Source organism: Malaclemys terrapin, chromosome 1, assembly GCF_027887155.1.
Source record: "Malaclemys terrapin pileata isolate rMalTer1 chromosome 1, rMalTer1.hap1, whole genome shotgun sequence".
Lineage (NCBI taxonomy): Eukaryota > Metazoa > Chordata > Testudines > Emydidae > Malaclemys > Malaclemys terrapin.
In genome coordinates, this window is record NC_071505.1 from 116350995 (window position 1) to 116373563 (window position 22569).

General features: G+C 42.7%; 1 protein-coding gene across 2 annotated transcripts in view; it reads left to right on the top strand.

Moving 5' to 3' along the window:
* The first annotated feature begins 13881 nt into the window (after positions 1 to 13881).
* AEBP2 (AE binding protein 2) overlaps positions 13882 to 22569 on the top strand; it is an 88662-nt gene continuing 79974 nt past the window's right edge. The window contains exon 1 of one of the 2 annotated variants that reach the window (XM_054036344.1): positions 13882 to 14599. In XM_054036344.1, coding sequence (XP_053892319.1) covers positions 14052 to 14599 — 548 coding nt within the window. In that variant the 5' untranslated portion in view covers positions 13882 to 14051. The remainder of the gene's footprint in view (positions 14600 to 22569) is intronic. The other variant, XM_054036353.1, reaches the window with a different exon arrangement.

Genomic DNA, 22569 nt, shown 5'->3' on the forward strand with positions numbered 1-22569 from the left:
AATTTGTGGAGACAAATTAGAGCACTGGGGGAAAACACAGCTGTTTACGTAATCTAAACCCTTGAGGGCTTCTTTGAGGGAGAAAATTACTCTGATCTCATTGAATTCACTGACAACTGCACTACCTGAGTCATTCAAGAGGAATATGGAAGTGAGGCCCGCTTCACATATCACATTGTCATGATCTACTAAACGTGACCTAGCAGAGCTGCTTATTTGGCACCTTAACCAGGCTGAAGGACAGAAGCTATCTAGTAGCTGGATCAATATTCAATCAGTAAATCCAGGCAATCTAAAAATCTGGAATAGCTATGATCTCTTGACAAAACAAAATCCTTCACAATAGGAGGATGACTATATGAAAGAACAGACTCAGCATTTCAGATAAATTCCTTAATTAACACGAAGGTGCTGTCTCTGCTGCATTCAAACAGAGATACAAACTCTGGAGTTTTGCTCTGATCTACAAAAGGCCCCTTCTAAAACCGCTAGGAGAATCTGCTGTTCATGTACATTCATTGAAAGGGGCCCCAAAGAGCTGGATCTGCGCTGGAAACTCCTGATGGCAATCAAAATTACTGCTCCAGGAAGTTTTCTCCCACACCTTCCCTTCTCCTGCCACATGCTGCTTTCAACAGGCACTGAATCTTTGGGTTGTGTCATAAAAGCAAAGTTATTACCTCTTGGCTCTGCTGACGCACAAGCAATTAATCCAAACTAATTTCCAGTTTCTGCACTGGGGAGACTAGTTGTGTTACAAGTCGAAGCAGAAGATGAAGGGCGCACACATTCTCAGTTCAAGTTCAAGTATTCTACCGGAAGGGCCCCTAAAGAACAAAGTTAGCTAAGCTGCCGCTGCTTTCCCACTGCAGTTTTCCTCCTTTTGCCTCTCTCCCTGTGCTTTTGTCCTCCTGGCAGGGCTACTATTGTCTAGCAGTTATAAGGAATGAAAGCAAATAATTGCTATGGGGTGATACGATAGTACCTTTCATGGGAATGTAGATTGATTCCAATGGTGAGCAATATAGTACGCCAGAAAAAACAAGTGGCAATAACACGACAGAGTTAAAATGATTCAGGCATGAGTATAACTGACAGACGAAAGAAACTGTTGTTATACAAGTCTCAACATGCGTAGAAAGGTTTAATATTGACTCAAAGCTCAATTTACAAAATACATAAGGGGCTGTCAAAATCTTGAGGCCTGGGATCATTGTCTAGGATTTAATCCATCCAGAGGCACAATGAGCCATAACAGACTTGTCATTTTAAAGATTCTTTAGAAAATATCCAGTTCTGCTCTGGTTTTCCTAGTATCTGGGTGCTGAGCACGCGCAAGAAATCTGCAAACTTCCAAACTTGTCTCAACTTTTCACTGGAAGACATTAGCATGCATGTGCAGCAGCTTGTATGTAAACGATGCTATCTGAGCTGTTTTACATGTAGGGTTTCAGGATAAGAAAGATTATTCAATTGTGTAAACTAATTACCTGTAGGGAAAAAATAGCTCATTTTTAGTTAGTGTAAGATTCTGTTTTATTAACCTCTTTACCAGAATGGTCCAATGTTTTACTTTCATTATGTATTTTCAAATATTAAGGGCTCAATCCTGCAGCCTTACTGGCAAGAGAAATCCCGGACTGAAATAAGCTTCTGCATAGAACTGTAGCCAAAACTGTAATAAATTTCACAGGCCTCATATGATATAAATATAGGGACTACTACACCCACCACTAAAATAGCTTTTGAAATGGAATGCTGTAGCTATTTAATAGTACACAGCAACAGTACACAGCAGTTTAGGACAGGAAGTGAAGAATTATTGTATCAAACTGGAATTATAGTGTGAATTGAAGTAGGAGTAATGCATTTATCAGAAGTCAAATTTGACCAAGACAACAAGGTTAACGTTCCTATAATGGGCGCCCCAGTTCTGCGAGGGACTTCAGCACACTGACTTCAATGGGGCAACTTGCATGATTAAAAGTTAGGCACATGCTGAAGTCCTTGCCCATTTCATCTGAAATACTGCACAGTGAGCCTTAACGCTGTATTTAGCTACATAATGAGGGAACAGATTTTCAAATACTTTGTTTTAATGGATATTGATTTAAAATTATACATGTTCTGTTAATATTGATTTGGGATGGCAACTGTGACAGATGTGGGGCCAGTCTGTATGAATTTATGAATATTGTATGTGATTGTGTTATCAGAATGTTTACTGCATGGCAGTATTGGGTTAATTTACTGTATGTATATGTAGGTTAAGTTTAATAGCCTGTTGAAAACAGCCAGGAAGGCCAGCCAATGGTTTTGGATAAAACAATACCTCGTGAACAGGTCAGAAGGTTAAGAGAGAATATCTGAGCTACTAGCTGTGAAGATGCTACTTCTAGGCTCCTGCCAAAGTTAGACAGCTCTTTTGTCAACTCTTGGGGTGGGGGCAGGGATCCGATCAAAAGGATTATAAACAGTTAAAAACTTGCTGTGTCCAGAGGTGCAGGGCAGTTATCAGTGAGTGGTTTGCAGGGAACAGACTGACATACACTTACTTAGGCCTATGAAAAGGTTAGGCCTTCCTAGGCTTTAAGGGGGTAAGCTTCAGGTAAGATAGAGATGCATATAAACTGTTCCATTGTTTTAAAATCCTTTTCTCTTATGCTTTTCAGGGTTCCTACTGTTAAGATTAAACAATACTTTGGTAGTGCATTTGGCGCTGTATTCGCTCTGGTCGCAGACTCCTTAAGGGCAGAACTGCAGTTGTCAAACTCAGTCAGATCTGCTGGGTGAGCACAGCAGATACAGAGTACTGTAGCCCAGGCCCTGGTCTAAGGATCGTGGGATTTCACCCTGAGAGAGGTGAAGACATGAGGGCTCAAACCTGAGAGGGTGCACTCAGAGAGACCAGGGAGGAGTCAGAAATACAGCTAGCCATATAAAGAGACAGTGACCATTACATTTTAAAATCATGTTGTTTGTTTTTGTTGTTGTTTTTAATATAAAGGATAAGATGCTACTGAAATCATACTTAGGCTAGGTCTACACCACGGGGGAGGGGGGGGATCGACCTAAGATACGCAACTTCAGCTACGTGAATAGCGTAGCTGAAGTTGCGTATTTTAGGTCGACTTACCTGGCTGTTAGGACGGCGGCGAGTCGACCGCTGCCGCGCCACCGTCGACTCCGCTTCCGCCTCTTGCCGGGGAGGATTTCCGGAGTCGACGGCAGAGCCATCGGGGATCGATATTATCGCGTCTTCACTAGATGCGATAAGTCGATCCCCAATAGATAGATTGCTACCCGCCGATCCGGCGGGTAGTGAAGACGTGCCCTTGGAGTGGTAAGTATAGTTTTCATGTAACAAGCACATTAGTATAACACAGTGCAAAGGGGAATCTATCACATGATACAAAAGGCTAAGGCCTACAGATCTGAATAGCCCGCCATTCAAAAGCTAGGCCCTTTATAAATTCATAATTTATGCTGCTGACTTGACTCCCACTAACCTTGGGCTTACATTGCAGTGTAGACATACCCTGGGAAGTCAGAAAAGCCATTGAAGCTTATGAGGGCTCAAGGTAGCAGTGAGGACCTAAGAAGCCCTGGCCAATAACCTAGTTGAGGCACAAAGAGTCTACTTATGAAAGAACAGTATAGACGTAGGTTATGGTTCCTTAAGCAAATCTTACTGACTTAAAATGATTTTTCAATGAATGACCTATTCTTACTGTACTGTACAGTACCTGTTCTTTGTGTTTCCTCACAGACTAGCACAGTGTAAATCAAAATGTTATTTTTCTGCAGATTAGACAAGTTTGGTAGAATGAACTGGGTTACAATATGATACAGTATATCTAAAAATAGACCTTTTCACGTAACTCTAGAGCACATTACAGTAAAAATGCCTCTTATTATCTGGACTGAAATTTAAATGACTGACTAGAAATCCAGACATGAAGATCATTGCTGTAACAAATGACTAGCTCAAGACATTTCAGGATTAACATACACAATGTTCCAACCTCAGAAACAATTTAATAGCTACCTAGTAATAATTTCACACCAGATTTTCATTCTGCATTTCAACACGCACTGAAAGCTATTTTTAGGCACTGAACTGTTTAGGAGAAGACGTGTTGGAGGGTAATAGGATACATATCTAAATGTTTCAATGGGTGAAAATTATTACTGAAGTTTATCATCGGCTAATTTTTTTTTTCCGAAACAAGAAATTAGAAAAGGGTGAACAGTACAAAATGTGTTTGTCAATAAAAGTATGCCCAGCTTTAGTGAGAATACTTTGTGTTGTGTGTATGTAGGGGGAGATTTTGGCAAACCAGTAGAGTGCCTGAAACCACTATGGCTTATTGTTAAAAGCAGCCTATTCAGCAGTCTCAGCTTGACCAAGGCAGGAGGGGTTTTTTGGGTGCCAGAGAAAGGGGAGTTTGACCCCACGTCCTTCCTGATAAGTTGAAGTTGCTGATACATGCATTTTAGAAGAGGAGGAATTTCCATTGGGGCTTTAAGGCTGCAAACTCTGGGAAAACCCCACACCTGGTTAATCAATAATCAGAAGGAAGCCTCTTGCTTGACCATTGAAACTATTTGCTTAACAAGTTTTCTTTAAGGGACATGGCGTTCTATTACTAATGTATAAATAAGGGGGAAAAGTTTGTGGTAGGGGGACTCTTCAGGACTGGACTCTCCCACTGGATGCATCTTGTGTTCCCCACCAGCACATGGGCTGCTGCTGTGCCACTCGAGAGCCATACTCAGCCTTGGTAATTATCAAGGGTTGGTGTTTTACTAACTTATTGCGGACGTGTGTAAGTGCTTGAGACTAAGTAAAGTTTAGCTTTAAGTGAAAGCACTTTCGTGTTGTCCTGTTTGTGCCAGCCATCTATCGGTTGGATGGCCACGTCTCCCCGGATTTATTTCCTGACACCACCTCGCATAGAGTAAAAGTTACCAAGAGCTTTGGGCTGAAAGAACCCCGGGTAACATGTATATATGGTAATAACTTTCACTGAATGGTTTCAAAGCACTAGACCAAATGATGCCCCTACTCCATTTGTTAAACTTTCGAATACCTTATTTTTTATTGCATTTGTAGCCCATTTCACAACGTCAAGTCTTAAAATACAAGTACATTTCACAATTAAAATAAGGTTCACAATATTGCAGCTGGGCTCTCACTTCACGTTGTTCTTATATCTCACTGACTGACTGGTGATGCACCGCCCCTTATATACCTGCGAAGTATATACCTAGGAGGTTCAAGGAAAATTTTGTTCTCAAAGGCTGGGAGATTCTATGAGATTCTATGGAGGTTAGTGGAAAAAATGAATCCACCTACAGAATACCTGCAACATTTTACTTCAAACATTCTATTTCCCTTTTGTCGCTAACAACAAAAACAGCACCCTGAGCCTGGTGCCCCCCAAGCCCAGCACTCCAGGCAATTGCCTGCCCCTAAATCCGACCCTGGATCTGATAATAGATTTCAGGGGTGAGATTCTCTTAGAGGCACAGCATAGCGCTTAGTGGTTTGGTGTGAGGGGCATCGTGGTAGCTTTAAGCCACCTGTGTGTCCTCACAATTCTGGGAAGCTCTGCAGTCTCCAGTATAATGGGGGGCCTGTTTAACTTATGGCAGCCGCTATAGCCCAGACTCTTCACAGTGCTACCTGCTGTGGTCTCCCCTCTGATTTGACCCTCCAGCCCTCAGCCATCCCCAGCACACACTACCTACACCAAGGCTTGCTAGGAGTCCTCTGAGGGAAAACCTGCAGTTGACATCCTCAGTTCCTGTTCTAGGGCAATCTTCTGAGAGCCCAATCTAGGTGTGAAATCCTAGCCCCACTGAAGTCAATGGGAGTTTCACCCCTTTGCATTATTCCTGCTCGTCTACTGGACACAAAGGTGCTAGAGTGGAGGTGAGAATCTCATCCCAGGACCCCTTATTACCAATCTCTTGCTCTGCTAGATTTAATCCATATTAGTGTAATTGTTGTGGCTATACAAATTTTCAAAGCTTATATTTTTCACCACATTTAATGAACAAGTATTGAAATTCAGCCAATCTACATATAGCAAAACCTTTTTTCTACAATACAAAATTCCCAGCCATGCATCATATCATTCTGTTGCTTCTGTAAAACAAAAGCTTCATTGAAACAGTAACAGTCTCATATGTCCCCAAAAGTGATGTGACTTGCAGTGATCACACCATGCCAGTTGACATGGGGGCAGGCTTCCCAACTGCAGGCTAAAAGAAAATAATTTTGTCTGCCCAAGGAATGGCCAGAATTGGCCAGATAGGATCTAAGGCTTGTCAGAACATCATCCCAAGCAAGTGATGCTCCCACAAAAGTCTCTTATTTTTAATTCCCATTGCAATACTATAGTAGTCACCAATAACCGGAAAAAAATTGTAGTCAAGATTGTAAAATGTGCAACTGTGACTCAGATTGCAGACCATTGTAGTAGTTTTAATAAGGTTTTCAATAGCCTTGAGCTGCTTTTTGGTACAATGCAATTTTGCCAGAAGAGGAAGGTAACAAGCAGTGGAGGAGCCAGAATAAGGCATTTTTTCCTTGTTAAAAAGCAAAAAATAGCTGTCTGAAAAAGGCAGCATTTTTGCAAAATTACCAAATCCCAGGTTTGGGCTACAGGAAAGTTAGAAGAATGAAATTGGAGAGGTTCGAGGAATTGGCATTTCCCCGTAGTTGTCAGAATGCAGACTGGCAGTGGCAGTGTGATTCCATTGGCATAGAATTGCTGCAGTGAGCTGATGAAGAGCTTTTCAGTCCCCTGGCTTCCCAGTGCTGTCATGACAACAGTCACTTTCTCAATCCTGTTGAAGCCCTTTTCACATTCAGTGAATGCCACGCACAGAAAAGTAGGTTGTTCTCATCAATCTCTCTTCTCTGAGATTTGATTGAATGAAATAGTGAGCAGTACTGTATGTCTCTGAAGCTAAGCAGAATCTATCAGGTTCATTTAGTTTCAATATACGTGATAGGTCCTTGAGCAGAGGAAAGGTGATAAGAGTTACAAATTGGAAACAACATGGTCTATAGCAGTGGTTCCCAAACTTTAACAACCCGTGAACCCCTTTCACTAAAATGTCAAGTCTCGTGAACCCCCTCCTAAAAATGAATATCCAGGGATTTTCTCCCTTACCTCAGCATAAATTATAAAAGCAGTGATCTTGGAAATATAAAATTTGGTTTTATGATATGCTTATTACACACTATTTATTAATTATCATTAGTGTTTTTATTACATTATGAAAACGGCAACACTCTTCCAAGATCTCACTTTTGTAACTTGTATCACTTTTGATTAAGCCTGTTATAAGATAAGGCTCCTATCAGAGGCACCAGCAGAAAAAAGGGGTGTGGGGCAAAGCCCCCGTGTGCTCTGGGGCCAGGGGGGCACCGCCAGAAAAATGGGGGGGCCTGTGGGGCCTGCCAGAAAAAAAGGGGAGGGCTCGTCATCCCTCAACCCCCCCCCCCGTACTGGTGCCTCTGGCTCCTATCTTTTATCAAGGAGTATCAGACGTGAGACAGCATGAAGGTATTTAAGAAGCCAACTCAGAGTTCCTCTACACAAGCATTCAGGTCTTGAGCAGTCCAGGCAAACAATGCATATTACAACAAAGCTTAAACTTGTTCTTCATAATAATGTAAAAACAACACTAGCAGCCTATTTAATTTTAAAAACAGTAAAAAATATCCACCTCCCTTTCTATTTCATATAAGGAGTCTTGAAGTTTAAATCTCCTCAGTGTGATAGATATGCTTGCTTTGAGCTATTTAGCTCTTGGTAGTTCCCAAGGCTGCTGGCCCCGTACTCCTGATGAACAGCTCTGTCAGTCATTAGGGAATTTTTTCCCGAGAATCCCCTGTAACATTTTGTGAACTCCCAAGGGTTTTCGAACCCCAGTTTGGGAACTACTGGTCTATTGGCTAAGATAAATGTATGATCCATAATCTCCTGTATTATGTTTTAATGGCACACGATAGTGAAATTGTTTGCTGTTTGTGTTCTTACTAGGAAACTCATTTGACTTACTTGAAATATGACCTATTTATACAAGTAGATAAAGACTCTCTTATTGTATAGAGAGTTGATATCCTAATAAAGAGAGGCTTCAATGCAGATCTGAACTTCTTCGAAGTTCAAGAGTGTTTGGATCTCATATTCTGCACCATGAAATTCAGGTCTTAGGATGTCTATGCTGCAGTTAAAAACCTGTGGTTGGCCTGTGCCAATTGACTTGGGCTCACAGGACTCAATTGTAGTGTAGACGTTGGGCCTAGGGATGCAGCCTGAGCTCTGGGACCCTCCCACTTTGCAGGGTCCTAGAGCCAGGGCTCCAGCGCAAGCCCCGAACATCTACACCTCAATTAAACAGCCTCTTAGCCTGTGCCCCGCGAGCCTGAATCAGTTGGCATGGGCCAGTCACAGGTTTTTAATTGCAGTGAAAACATACCATTAATCACAAAGAGTGATATCGGTTGGCTCTGGAGGTCATGTTCAAGCCCATCACTAAGTATTATTTAATATGTATATACAATAGTGCCTTATATATAAAATTGCCTCACAAACTAGATTTTCAATTGACCTTAATTTTTTTCTCCATTTGTGAGTGCAAATTGTGCACTTGGATCTTGATTCTGCAACTTTATGCAGGTGAATAGTCACACTGAGTTAGTCTCTTGATATTATGTTTCTGTACCCACAGTCTATTATTATTGAGAGATTATAGAAACAAACTTTATAAGGTTTCTCTCAGACTATTATATCTCAAAATGCTATATAGATTTAAGTTACAAAATTGGTTATTACCAATAATCACAGAATGAAACATTGCAATCACAAAATAGTGGGACAGAAAAAGAAGAAAGGAAAAATTGTCCAGGAGTTAGGGAACTAGTTGAGGACTTGGGAGACTTTGATTCAAGTTCCTGTTCTGCCACAGACTTCCTGTGTGATTTGGGCATGTATCTTAGTGCCTCTGTGCCTCAGTTCCTCATCTGTACAATAGGGATAATAGCACTTCCCTGAGGGTTCTGAGAATAAATAAATAAAATACTGTGCGGTGCTCAGACACTACAAAATGGAGGCCACATATGTACCTTACATAGAAAGTGTGTCAAAGGAAAGGGAAATTTTCAAATGAGAATTTAGAAGCGGGAGAGAGACAAAAAGCCTATCCTAAATTACTTGGGTGGTAGAGGAAAAGGGTCTTGCACCAGAATGGCCATAGTGTGGAGAGAGAGAGAAAGAAGTAATTAAAAAAAAAATGAAAAATACACACACTTGAACAGAGTTTTGTACTGTCATCAGCATTTTGGTTTTACAAAATGTACACATGGTTTTGAAAAAAAAAAATAGGTCTTTTCAAACAAAAATTTCACAATCTGGACTACCATGAAGCACGCAGTAAGCTCTCTGAAGGGTGTTTTAAAGTGATTCTACAATTGTACACAATATCTATAGTACAGCTGTGCTCTTCCAGAGTTGTGTATCATTTCATTAGTATCATTGTTTATTTCAGCTGGACTTTAATGTTTTCATACTGATTTTGCAGCATGCAAGGTCTTGATTAGTTTTCTCTTTGGGTACGTCTATACTTACCTCTGGGTCCGGCGGTAAGTAATCGATCTTCTGGGATCGATCCTGGAAGTGCTCGCCGTCGATGCCAGTACTCCTGCTCGGCGAGAGGAGTACACTGAGTCGATGGGGGAGCCTGCCTGCCACGTGTGGACCCGCGGTAAGTTCGAACTAAGAGAGTTTGACTTCAGCTACGTGAATAACATAGCTGAAGTTGCGTATCTTAGTTCGAAGTGGGGGGTTAGTGTGGACCAGCCCCAAGTCTTTGAAAAGGTAATCCTTTAAATCTAGTAAAGGAAGAGTAAGACTCCCTCATAGGCAGTTAAGTTTGAAGTATAATTTCTTAAACTATGGAGATTTACGGGCTAGTGTGCATGTGCAAAATTGCCCCATCCGGTGGATGGTCTACTCACGTTTCTATTTTATAACTCTCCTGACAGGCCTGCAAGAGGAACTAATGGAGGTGTCAGTAGCAACTTCATAATTAAGGACAGATTCAGTTTCTCACTTACAGCAGGGATTTGTGTCTCTGGTATAAAGAATACATTGTATCTTCCACAAATATACAACATGTATAGTTTAAATTTTCCATTAGCAGGCCATACCTCTTAGATGGAAAGTGCTCTCTTTCTTCATCAGATGCCCAACAAAGCAGGGAAGGATCCCCTATATATTCAGTAATGGTCCCCTCATTTCATCCTTATGAGTCTCAAACAGTCAAGAGTCTCATACATGCCTAGATTGTACAGGGATATAAAAGTAGACATGTGCCCTGCTCCTGGTACTCTTCTCCCTGAGCTTCGGGCGCTGTTCCATATAACATTTCATCATGGCCTTACTCTGGGGTCTTCAGAAACAAGATACTATGTTTCTGCACCATCTTCCAGGGTAAGAACCTCTTCTCCTTCACCTTCCCAGGGAGCTAAGATGTCTCAGCTTGCAGTCCATGAATCTGAGCCCGCTGAGGAATTATCTGCAAAGGAACACCCCCAGACAGAAGATGTCAAAGCCAGCTGCTGTATTAACTTCATCCTTTGATAAGGCAGTGGTCCCATCTACACTGTCCCACCCAGACAACTAGAAGAGCTTTCAGGATCTGCTCAGACCTATCACCGATTCTTTTGCGATACTGGTGGAGACCGCACAAGAAAGCTCACACAAGTTCTTGGACATTCTCTGTGCTTCCATACCCGGTTGCTCATCAACAAAGCCCAACAAAGCATGTCTGGCAAACAACTTCATCAGACCCTCCAACCTCTAAAAAGGCAGGTAAGTGGTACAGGTACCGTCCACCAGGTCTGAGTATCTACACTCACCTATACCTTGCTCACTAGTGGTTATAGTAGCTAATGAAACAAGCACACAGCAACAGACAAAGATAACTTCCAGAGATTTATTCAGATGTAAGAGTTATTCATCTGCCAGCCAGCAATTCTAGATTGCTAATTATCAGGTGTTACTGTTGATGACTTTTTAAATTACATTACATTTTCAGATTTTACAAACAATGTACCCCTGGAGAACAGAGTTTCAATCTTTGACTGCTGATGAACAGCTAATAGCCAAGATGTCCCTCCAGGCAGCAATGGATGCCTCTGAATACAGCCTCTCATTCAATGACACTGTCTATCATTAAGAGGAGGGCACCCTGGTTCTGGCATCCAATGGGAGGTGCAGTTGATGGTGAAAGATTTTCCCTCCCCTCGCCCTTTTTATCCACTTCTTCCACCCAAGACCTTAGTGATAGACATGGAATCATAGGACTGGAAGGGACCTCGAGAGATCATCTAGTCCAATCCCCTGCACTCATGAAAGGACATGTCCCTTCTGAAATGGGGAGCATATCTGGCCCATCATCAGGCTTCAGGTCTACAGACCCATAAGGATACTTGACTACACGTAAATGTATTAGGGCCCAAAGTGGTTCGTAGAACCTGTGTTGCATTCCTACCAATTATCCATGGACTGACAGTGCAAGTTATGGCTGACAACACAACAACCACATTTTATATAAACAGGCAGGAAAGGAACCCTTTGATGTCTGGAAGGAGGTTAACTATGGAACTGATGTTTCAGCACTAAGTAAGCTCTCATAGCAATACATATCCTAGATCAGCAGAATGCTCTAGAAGATATTTTTGTCAAGCCATGAGTGGATGATCAAGGATTCTGTTATCCATCACGTTTTCCACGTGTGGTGTCATCCTTCTGTAGACCTATTTGCAACCGCCCAAGAACATCAAATGTATCAATTTCTGCTCCAAAGGAGGTCTAAGCCTAGAATTCCTGTCTGATACATTCCTCACTCAGTAGTTGCCAGGGATGATGTATGCTTACCCTCACATCCCTATGATTCACAGGATGCTCAAAAAGATCAGACAAGATGCTGCCGCAGTCATTATGATAGCAGCTGCCTGGCTGAGGTCATTTTGGTATATGGAGCTGATGCTGTTCTCATTTCATCCACTGAAAACCTTTTTAATTCTACCAGAAGTAATATCTCAAAACACTGGGAACATCTTACCTCTAAATCCAGTCTCCCTCCATCTGACAGCTTGGCTGCTTACTGAATGTCTGGAACATTTTGATCCAAAGTAGAAAAGATTCCTGACTAACACAGGCTTTTAAGTGGAAAATATTCCGGATTTGATGTGAATGATGTTAATTACAACCTATTGATTCCCAGTTCCCTAATTCTTGGACTACTTGCACTCTCCAAAGGCTTGTCTACACTACCTGCTGGATCGGCAGGCAGCAATCGATCCACTCAGGGTCGATTTATCAGTCTCGTATAGACGCGATAAATCAACCGCTGAGCGCTCTCCCATCGACTCCGGTACTCTAACAGAACTAGGAGCGCAAGCAGAGTTGACAGGAGAGCGTCAGCTGTTGACTTACCGCAGTGAAGACACTGCGGTAAGTAGATCTAAGTACATCGACTTCAGCTATTCTATTCATGTAGGTGAAGTTGTGCATCCTAGATCGAACCCATGCGATAGTGTAGACAAGCCCTTAGAGTGTTCGTGGGAGCAATATTGCCACATCCCCGCTATTCCTCCCCCCTTTCAACGCTATAGTTTTTTTTCCCCCACCTACTATGATTAAATTTCTTAAGGGCCTTATACATGTTTTTTTCCACTAGTAAGGGAACCTCCATCTCCATTGGCCTTTAATGTTGTGCTGGCAGGTAAGCCACATTCACTCCATCCATTTAAGCACCTAGCAAACTGCTCCCTGTTGCATTTATCTACAAAAACATCCTTAGTAGTGGCAATTACATCAGCCAGAAGATTTGGGGAAATGCAAGCTGTCATAGCTGGCCCTTCCTGTACAATATTTCTTCTGGGTAAGGCATCACTCAGCTCCCACTCTGAGTTTCTGCCCAAGTAGCAATGGGTTTCCATTTGAACCAAATAACTCTTTTATTGGTGTTTTCCCCAAAACACTTACTAACCAGGGGAAAGCTAGGGTGCACATTTCAAGTTCACAGGGCCTCATCTTTTTATTCACTAAGAGCCTAACCTTTCAGAGTTTCCACAAGATGATTTGTACCATTTGCTGACAGAGAAGAAGGTCAAGCAGTATGTTCTCCGAGACTACCCAAGTGGGTGTTGGGATGCATTCGGGTCTGTTATGCGTTAGCTAGTTTAAACCCCTCTGGCTCAGATTAGGGCTCACACCCACTTGGGGTTCTTCAGCCCGTATGTCTGTTGAGCGTTATGCTCTGGCAGAAGCATCCCCATCTTCTTTTGGCGGAGCTATGCTGCCATCTTTCCGACACCGTGGGGCACCCCCTATGCACACGGTGGGGCACAGTGAGTGCAGTGCTAAGAGTGGGATGGATTCGCACAAGCACTCGAAGAAGTAAAAAAAGTTACTTCTCTGAGCGGCGTGGGAGTTTGGGCAATTCATTACCCGCCGCTGTAGCACGACCTACCCTCCGTGCCAGCTCCCTGCCAGCGCCTGGAGGGGGATAGGGGCAAAGGCAACGAGGGTCCCTGTTTTCTTTGGAGGGGCCTGACGGGAGAGTCACCAGCGCGAAGCCTGGAGCCCTGACTCCTGCCCCAACCACTTAGGGCCGCCCAGCCTCGCGTCCCCCTCACAGCTGCCAGCTGCTCCTGCCTCCCAGTGCCTTCCCTCCCCGCCTCAGAGCCCCGCCGCATTTGGTTCTGCCCATTCTCTCCCCCGCCCCGCCCAGCCCACTTGGTTCTGCCCGCTTCCAAGCAGCCTCGCGTCCTCGAGTCCTTTCCCCTCCCGGCGCCACCCTCCCCGCTCGGTGTTTTGTCCCCAGGCGGGTTCCGTAGCGCGTGCAGCGGCCCCTCCCCTCTGCGGCTCGCTCGCTCTGCTGCGCGATTGTGCGGGCGAGAGGCGGCGGCGGCGGAGGGAGCGAGCGAGCGACACAGGCGGCAGCAGCTCGGCGGCGCCATGGCGGCCGCTCTCAGCGACATGGCGGAGCCGGAGGGGCTGTTTCCCGGCGAGGCGGCGGCGGCCGAGGAGGAGGAAGAGGCCGGGGCGGCGGCGGCGGCGGAGTCCGAGGCGCTGCTGCTGCTGAGCGGCGAGGCCGAGAGCATGTCGGAGCCGAGCCCGGAGAGCGCCAGCCAGGCCGGGGACGGGGAGGACGAGGAGGAGGAAGAGGAGGGCGGCGAGGAGAGCAGCCTGGTGGGGAGCAGCAGCACCAGCAGCGGCTGCTGCAGCGACGAGACCCGCTCGCTCAGCCCCGGCGGCAGCAGCGAGGCCGACGCTAAGGAGGAGCCCAAGGGCCCCCGGGGCAGCCAGGAGGACGGGCTGGGCCGCGGCGGCGGCAGTAGCAGCAGCAGCAGCGTGTCCAGCGGCGGAGACGAAGGCTACGGCACCGGCGGAGGGGGCGGCAGCAGTGGCAGCAGCAGCTGTAGCGCCACGTCGGGGGGCCGGCGGGGCAGCCTGGAGATGTCCTCGGACGGGGAGCCCCTGAGCCGGATGGACTCGGAGGACAGGTCAGTGCAGCCCCCGCGTCTCGGCAGGCTGGGGCCGGCCGCAGCCCTGCGGTCGCTCCCCCGGTCGGGGATTGGGGGGGACGTCGGCCCTGCAGCTCTTCCCTCAGCCGGGGGAGGCCGCCAGGGAGGCTGGGGCAGGTTCAGCCTTGAAATCCCTCACGAGATGGGGGCCCTGAGACGCCATCTCCTGGGCCTCTTTGCACGCAACGGCCCCATGGAAATCACCTCCCCCCCCCCCCCCAGCCCAGAGGTACACACAGCCCGCACACGGAGCAGCCCCTGCCCCAAACCACCGCCACCCACACTCCTGCCCCCGGCCATCTCCCAGCCAGGGGCAGAGGGCAGCTAGGGCAGGAAGAAGGGATGGGTGGGGATTGTCATTCCTAGAACCGAGAACAAGGGCTAGGAGCCACCAGGTGCGTTGTGTTTTCCTCTTGTACTTACCCAACAGAAGGAAGAGAGGCCTCAATATTTTTATTTGCATATTAAGCTTTTGCATGGTTAGTGCTCTCTCTTGAATGATTCTGCTCTTACCAGGCTTAATGATAGAAAAATCGCCGACTTCGGTACTTTCAGTAATCTACTTTGTCCTTAGGTTTTCATTTTCTTCCTGGAGGTTTGTTTTGTTTTCCTAAAAAATCTCTCGTCAGGTGAGAGTGGAGTTCTTGAAGTATAGAAATCATTAACTGGCTGTTTTGATAGCCATTCAATTTGGTTCCTTCTTGTTTGATGTGCAGAAGGTCCGTATTTAAATAGTAAAGTTTAACGACTGTTGTCCTGGGATGCCAATGCCTCTTTCATAAAACAGTGTCAAGTGCCTTTGTAGTTGTATTTTGTGTTAAAATGCAATCAGTATAACCTAAAGTTCAAAGATGAAGTGTTAAAGGTGTTGGTTGGTGTAGTCTGCCTATACCAGTGCAGGTGTTTGTGTATTACAGAGAGAAGCAACCTGTCTGTAACTATTGAGGGGGAATTTTAGTTTACTTGATCAGCATAGGTTGCTATCTGGTATGTGGAAAGGCCTTGTCATGTACCAACCTTTTCTCTGACCATAAAATACTTTTCTTTGTTTAAAACAAACACAGATTAATAATCAATGTGGTTGACAGACAAGGTAGGTGAGGTAATATTGTTTATTGGGCCAACTTCTGTTGGTGTAGTTGTCATCTTTAGGATTAAAATTGAATAGAATATTTATGTAATTGAATCCAATAAAAGATAAACATATGATTCCTATATATTTATCTTTTACACTATGTTTTTAGTTATTTCCTTCTTGCAAATGAGCAATGAACTTGGTGTGCAGTACTGAATATACTTATAAAATATTGTTTTTGTTGTGATTTAAGCTGTTCAAAAACATGTGATGTACTGAGTGACTCTTGTTTTTGTGTGCTAATATTTAATTAACAATCAAACTAAATGATAGAACAAATAAATAGAATAAGAAATGATGTTAAATTATTTACTTGTCACTTTACTAGTCCAACTGTATTCTAGATCTAGTTTTGAGTTTTAAAATGGCTTAAGAAATTCTGTAACTTTGATCATAAATGGTGCTTTGTGTCCTTGACAGATCTAATAGATCATGGCCCATTATGATTTTTACATAAATGTGTTTCTAGTTTTACTTCCATTAAATGGAGAAATCTAGTTAATGTATTTGTTCATGTAGAGGAACAAATGCCAAAACAGTCAGGTTCTTAGTAGCTTTTGAAAAATTACTTATTTACATTTCCAAATGGTATTTTTGCAATACAGTGGGCGGTGTTTTTATCACCCCTAACAGTACATGATAGTGTGGGAAAAATTTTTTTTTTTGTTAAAGTCTAGTTGGACAAAAAGTTTAAAATAGTCCATTCAAATATTACAGAGCAGATGAGATTGATGTCAGTATATTTGAGTATTGACAACCCCAAGTGTTCAAAAACCCTGAATCAGCCCCCCTTCCCCCTCACTCCAAATCATAGAATTGGCTTGAAAATCATGATTTAAAAAACTATACATTTTGGGTGCTTTGTATTTGCCATCTGTATCATGTGCCTTTAGCGTGCACTGGGATCATGTTTTCATACCTTTCTCCACTGTTGAGTGCTAGACATTTCTTTTAAATGGAAGTTGGGATTCTCATGAAATGGGAGTTGGAGCTTTAAAAAGAACACCAAATATTGCTAGACATTGCATTAAAATTGAGAGGATTGGCAATACTGATTTTTTTTCCTTCATATTTTAATCTAATATAAACCACTTCATGTGTTTGGGTGACTATCTTAGGGCTTTACAGATACTGGAACACAGATGAGAGCTAGCTAGCACGGTGAGAGTGAGACTCAACCCAGATAAGTAGCTGAGTTAGGGGAGCAGTGGAAAGAAATGGTGGAGTTTCTCTTTTTGTAATTTATTTACTGTATAATAGAATTCATAATTTTCCTCTACCCTTCCTTTGATATGTTCATGCTTGGCAAGCAAGTTTGAAAACTTTTTTTTTTTTTGGATCCATGCCTTGTTACAGTGTTTGCATCTAGATTGTAGTATTAATGATGTCTACATGGGGATGCATTTTCCAAATGATTTTAAGGTGTAACGATAGCATCCTGCTCATTGACTGGTGAATTACGTAGAGAACGTTACACCCATGCTCTGTGATCTTCACTGACTATCTGTTGATTTCTGAGTGAAGGCTAAGCTTCTGGTTTTCACCTGATGCTCTGAGAGGCTTGAATTAATAGCCCCCTTGTTTAAAGGAGGAAGGGGTTAGTGGAAGGGCATTGTTGGTGAGGAATCCTTTGCGAAGATCTGCCACAGCCTAGGTCTGGTAACATTAAGATTACCATTCAAGGCTTGTTTTCCCAAACTTTTTCTCTGTTGGTTTGAACGGGTGGGAGGGAGTTGTGAGAGGGTCAGAATTTCAGGTGAGTGTTAGCATACTGATTAGTTTAATGCATCTGGATTTTATTACTGTTGTCTACAATAATAGAAAAATGCCAAAATAGTTAATTTGCTTACCTTTTGACAGAGAATAATTGCATGTGCTAGTATGAAAGTATTCTAAAATAAGACCGTCCATATATTAGAGGTTATGTAAGATTTTCATATTTAATTGAAATCTTTCTCCTTCTAAGAAGCAGTAGGTACATGGTTTATTTATAGAATATGATTCCAGGATTGTCACCTGTCTGTATGTCATGCTGAAGCCTGGAATATCTGAGGCAGTGTGAAGCAATGGAAACACCTACATGCATGGTTTGGGACCCTTTTTTTTCAGAATATTACCACATTCAGTTACCATTGAGATTTACTGTATGTTACCATCTAGTTTCTAAGTTTTCAGCCATTTTGACTTTATGAATTACACCTGTGCGACAGCGACCTGAGCCCAAGACTGTTGTGATAGCTGTGGTAACTCAGCCAATCGCCACCCTCATTCTGCAGCTAATTTGCATGCAACAATTTCATTGGCTGTATGAGGGCAACTGCATGGTGGATTACTTGGCCCAACTGCCACATCCATGTAACACAAAATACTCCAAATCTATATAGTTCCTCACCTGCACAACTCAGCACAACTCTCAGAGTTGGTAAGACAACTCCCACCTGTTTATGCTCTCTGTATGTGTGTATATATATCTCCTCAATATTTATTCCACTCTATATGCATCCGAAGAAGTGGGCTGTGGTCCACGAAAGCTTATGCTCTAATAAATTTGTTAGTCTCTAAGGTGCCACAAGTACTCCTGTTCTTTTCTCCTGGTACAGTAACTCACAGAAAGCCCAAATGCAGCCCCATACCACAACAAGCACCCCTCATTTGCCACCTGCACAAATCAACACAAAATCTCCCAGCACAAAACACACACTCTAGCCTACCCTGACTCATGCTTACCATAAATTTGAGCAGCAACGCTGCAGGTCACCACAAATAAAAATTATTAATCTATTGTTACCGATTTTGAGTGGATCTTGATAAAACTCCGAGGGTCAAAAAAATGTATTTCCTACAGCAGAAGCCAGGAAATTTTAAATGTTAGAAGTACTGTGTAGAAAATAGACACATGACATTGAGGCTGAATTTGACTCAGAGGATTTTACCCATTTACTCCCAAGTTTGAAATAACATCCTGAAAGTAACTCATATGCACCACTTGGTTTCTTAGACCTGTTTATCCAATTAATAAATGCCATATATGAGAACTTTTTTCAGCTTTAAAGTATTTCTAGTGGTTGACTTTCAGTGCCACTAATGTTTGAGAAGTTGTACAGCACTAACTTGCTGATATCAATCTTGAAAAAACATCTTAAGCTGATTCTCCTCAAAGGATGAAAAAGATATAGACAGCTAGTAAATGAATCATCCTGGGTATCTCTTCACTGCAGAGTTAAGTTGGGCTTTTACTCAGGTGTTGTCCCTAACCTCCCCATCCCCACGCACAAACTTCTGAACTTTAGTTTGGTTCTGTCAGCTTGGGCTAGTTGGCTTGTCTGAGGCCACAGGCTAAAGCCTGGATGCTGCTTTCAGTTGGACTGATATCCCATTTCAGGGAAGATGCAGGCCAAACCATTCGGGAGCTGATTGTCCTCCAATGCCTCCCACAATTTCCCTGTGTACACAGGAGGACAGACAAGTTCTCCCACAACTCACTTCAAAAGATTCAGAGTGGCTTACCTTACTGCAGTACAAAGAACCATGGTATATGCCTGCAGAAGTACAAACGGCACTCAGTGTGTACCCAGTAACTTGGAAATGACTGTGGAGTGTGGCTACTCATTCCCAGGTGCTTACACTGGAGTGCTGATTACCCAGGTTAACTCTGAGGAAAAGACATACCCTCAGAGTACTGTGAAGGACATTTTTAGACAAATGCATTTCAGAAATTATTTTTCAAGGGTTTACTTTTAAACCTTAAATTAAATTGTTCCTTTCTAAATTTTTACACTCAAAATGAGAATATGGCAGCACTAGGAATGAAAATCCTGATTTCCTTTTTTTTGGTGCCACAGGATTCTTTGCTCCTTTTTTTGTGTGATTTGAAATGGGGGGGGGGGTCTCCTTTTTCTTTAGTTGTGTGTATTGCCTTTTTTAGGGGGAGGGGGGTTAGCTTATTAGACCTCCTAAAGGCTTAGTGTCAAGGTTGCCCGTATTTGACCTACTTTTTTTAAACGGTGAGTTGTAAAACTTAGTCGTCTTCTAAATTGACCACTTTGGAGTGACATTTGTGACTGTATTATGAATGATAAGAGTGACATTTATGAAAGCAGAACAGCAATCTAAAATACAATAAAAAGGCAGATGCTTCATTTCTGTGATGTGTTCATGTGACCAGATTGCAAAATGCTTCAGGCCTCTTTTATGTATGCATTCTCATTCGTGAAGGCTGCACATCCTATCCAGGAAGTGAAGATCATCCATTTTGCACCTACAATAGGGTGCTTAAGGAGATTGAATTTAATATAATTTGTTCTAGTTCTTATGTAATACTGACAAACCTCGGTTGACAATTGGCTATACAGGCCGTTATTTATAGTTCAGGGATTCTGCTGAAAATAACTTTACCATTGGTTCTTTAAAAGGTGTTCCTGACACCTTTTTGCAATTGCTTTCAGATTCAGAAGTAATACATGGAACGGGAAAAATAAATTCTAAGTTCTTGTTCCCGTAACGTTATGTTCAAGTCTTTATGGCACTGGAAAAAAAGGTTTATTGGAAGACCAAACTGCCCAGATGTTTTATAAGAAGGCTAGTAACATCTCTTGCTATAAAACCTGCTGCTAGTTTAATTAAGCATGGATAACATAAAGGCGTTTTGTGGGATTAGTTGAAAGAACTTGATCACCTGTACTAAATGTTAATATAGGATTATTGCAGTGATATCTAAAACTTATCTAGAATCCAAGCTTAGTACTCTTGCCACCCAGTGAAACAAATGAGTGATATAATTAATTGTGTGAATTATACAACTTATGTAAAAATATATTTGGGATTCATGATAAAAATACTGGCCTTCATTTCCAGATTTTAATCACACACCTACAAACTACAGATGCTCCCCGACTTGCGTAAGTCGGGAGTATATACCCGACAATTAGGTGCGTGTCAAAAAAAGCGTATGGAAAAAGTTGCGTAAGTGTGGATTTGCGTAAGTCGGGTTTGCGTAACCCGGGGAGCATCTGTAAATTTGTTAGCTACTCTGGGGGGTTAAGGATTTTTAAATTATATTTTTGAGTTTTCAGATACTTCAAACTGCTTCCTTTTGAACTTTCAGTGGTCTTAGTCATTGATGTCAAGTGTTTTGTCATGTATACCTAGAGTGTAAGCAGCATGTTCAAAGAAATTGTTTTGAAAGAATGTTATAAAAACATTCTGTATTTCACATATTAGTTTACAGTGCACAGAGATGTAGTGTTCTAAAGTCTCAGCAGCAAGTTATGACTTTACAAAACTGGAAAATACATCCCGTTTCATGAAATTGGTATAAAGCATCCTGCCACTTCCTACTCAAGACTTCCACGGCCAGTTCTTGCTTAGCTTTTCTTTCATGCCAATAGGATGCAAAAAGATGTATCCTGAGACTTGTGATTTCAAATTTTAATTTTCTATGTAGGACTCTCTTTGTGCTAGCATTTAAGAGCCTACCGGTACGTTTACACAGGGATAAAACACCTGTGACTGGCTGGGTGTGTGGGCTTGCGGGGCTCAGGCTCCAGGGTTAAAAAGTCAATGTGTAGACCTTAGGGCTTGGGCTGGAGCCTAAACTCTGGGACCCTGTGAGGGTGGAAGGTCCCAGAGGATGGGGTCCAACCCGAGCCTGGACATCTACACAGTGATTTTTAGCCCCATGAGCCTGAGCCCTGCGAGCCAGATTCAGCTGACATAGGCTATCTGCAGCTGTGCCCTGGGTTGTTTATCCCATGGCAAATGTAGCCATACCCTAAATCTTTTTCTAAACTTTCATTTGCTTTGTTTCAGTGGGCAACTTCTCCAACTGTAAGTTCTGAAAGGCATATGTAAAAATACCCTGTGTATTAGTAATGAAATGGAATCCATGCTGACCGAGTTTGACTGCCAGACGTGTTGTTAACCTATTGAATGTTGTCCAACACTTGGCAGTCTAAATACTGCGATTGATATAATGAGGGCCAAGACAGTTTAGGAAGTTTGGGTATTAGCCATTTTTAAAAGTCCGAATTACTGGCAGTTACCATGAATTTCCTTTATAACTTGGATATATTTAGCCAAATAAGGACATGAGGTAATGGATCAGTGATTAATGTTGGTCCCAACACTGCTCAGCATTTTACAGGATGCAAAAGACAGGGGGCTTGGTTATCTGTTGCTCTTTTTAGTCTGCTCCTGTGGTGTAAAGGGGGCTTAAACACAGTGGGGCAGATCCTTAGCTGGTGTTCAATGGTCCCTATAACAAATTAAGTGGATTTTCTCTCCATTGTAGAGTTGCTAGACTGTATTTGCACTGGCCACCCTGACACAGAGGCCAGAGCCCTGTGTGTGTTGAAAGGAGGGAGCATTCCAAGAGAAAAGAAGAGGTGGGATCAAAGTGCACTAGACACTGGTTATTCTGTGCTTCGCATAGCCCACAGAATATATTTAATTCATGAATTAATTTTCTTGATTTTCTTTAAGGTGTACCTATTGTTTTATACAATTTTTGGCTCTTTTAAAAGGGAACAAGGAAAGAAAACGTCAAAATTGACGAGCAGTTGTACACAAAAAAGTGTGATATGGTAATTGGGCTGCAGTGGAAACTTGTAATAAAAATTTGAAGATTTTCTAAGTTTCAGATTAATTTAACGATAGTGATCTAGTCAGTCTTTCAGTTCTAGAAATTGATCAGATAATCAATCACTTGTCAGAAACCCAGAGTAAGAATTTTTCAGAAAACTAAAATTGAAATTTAGATGCACTATCATGTATAAAAATAGGTACTGAGCAATAATCATTATTTAACTATGAGTGA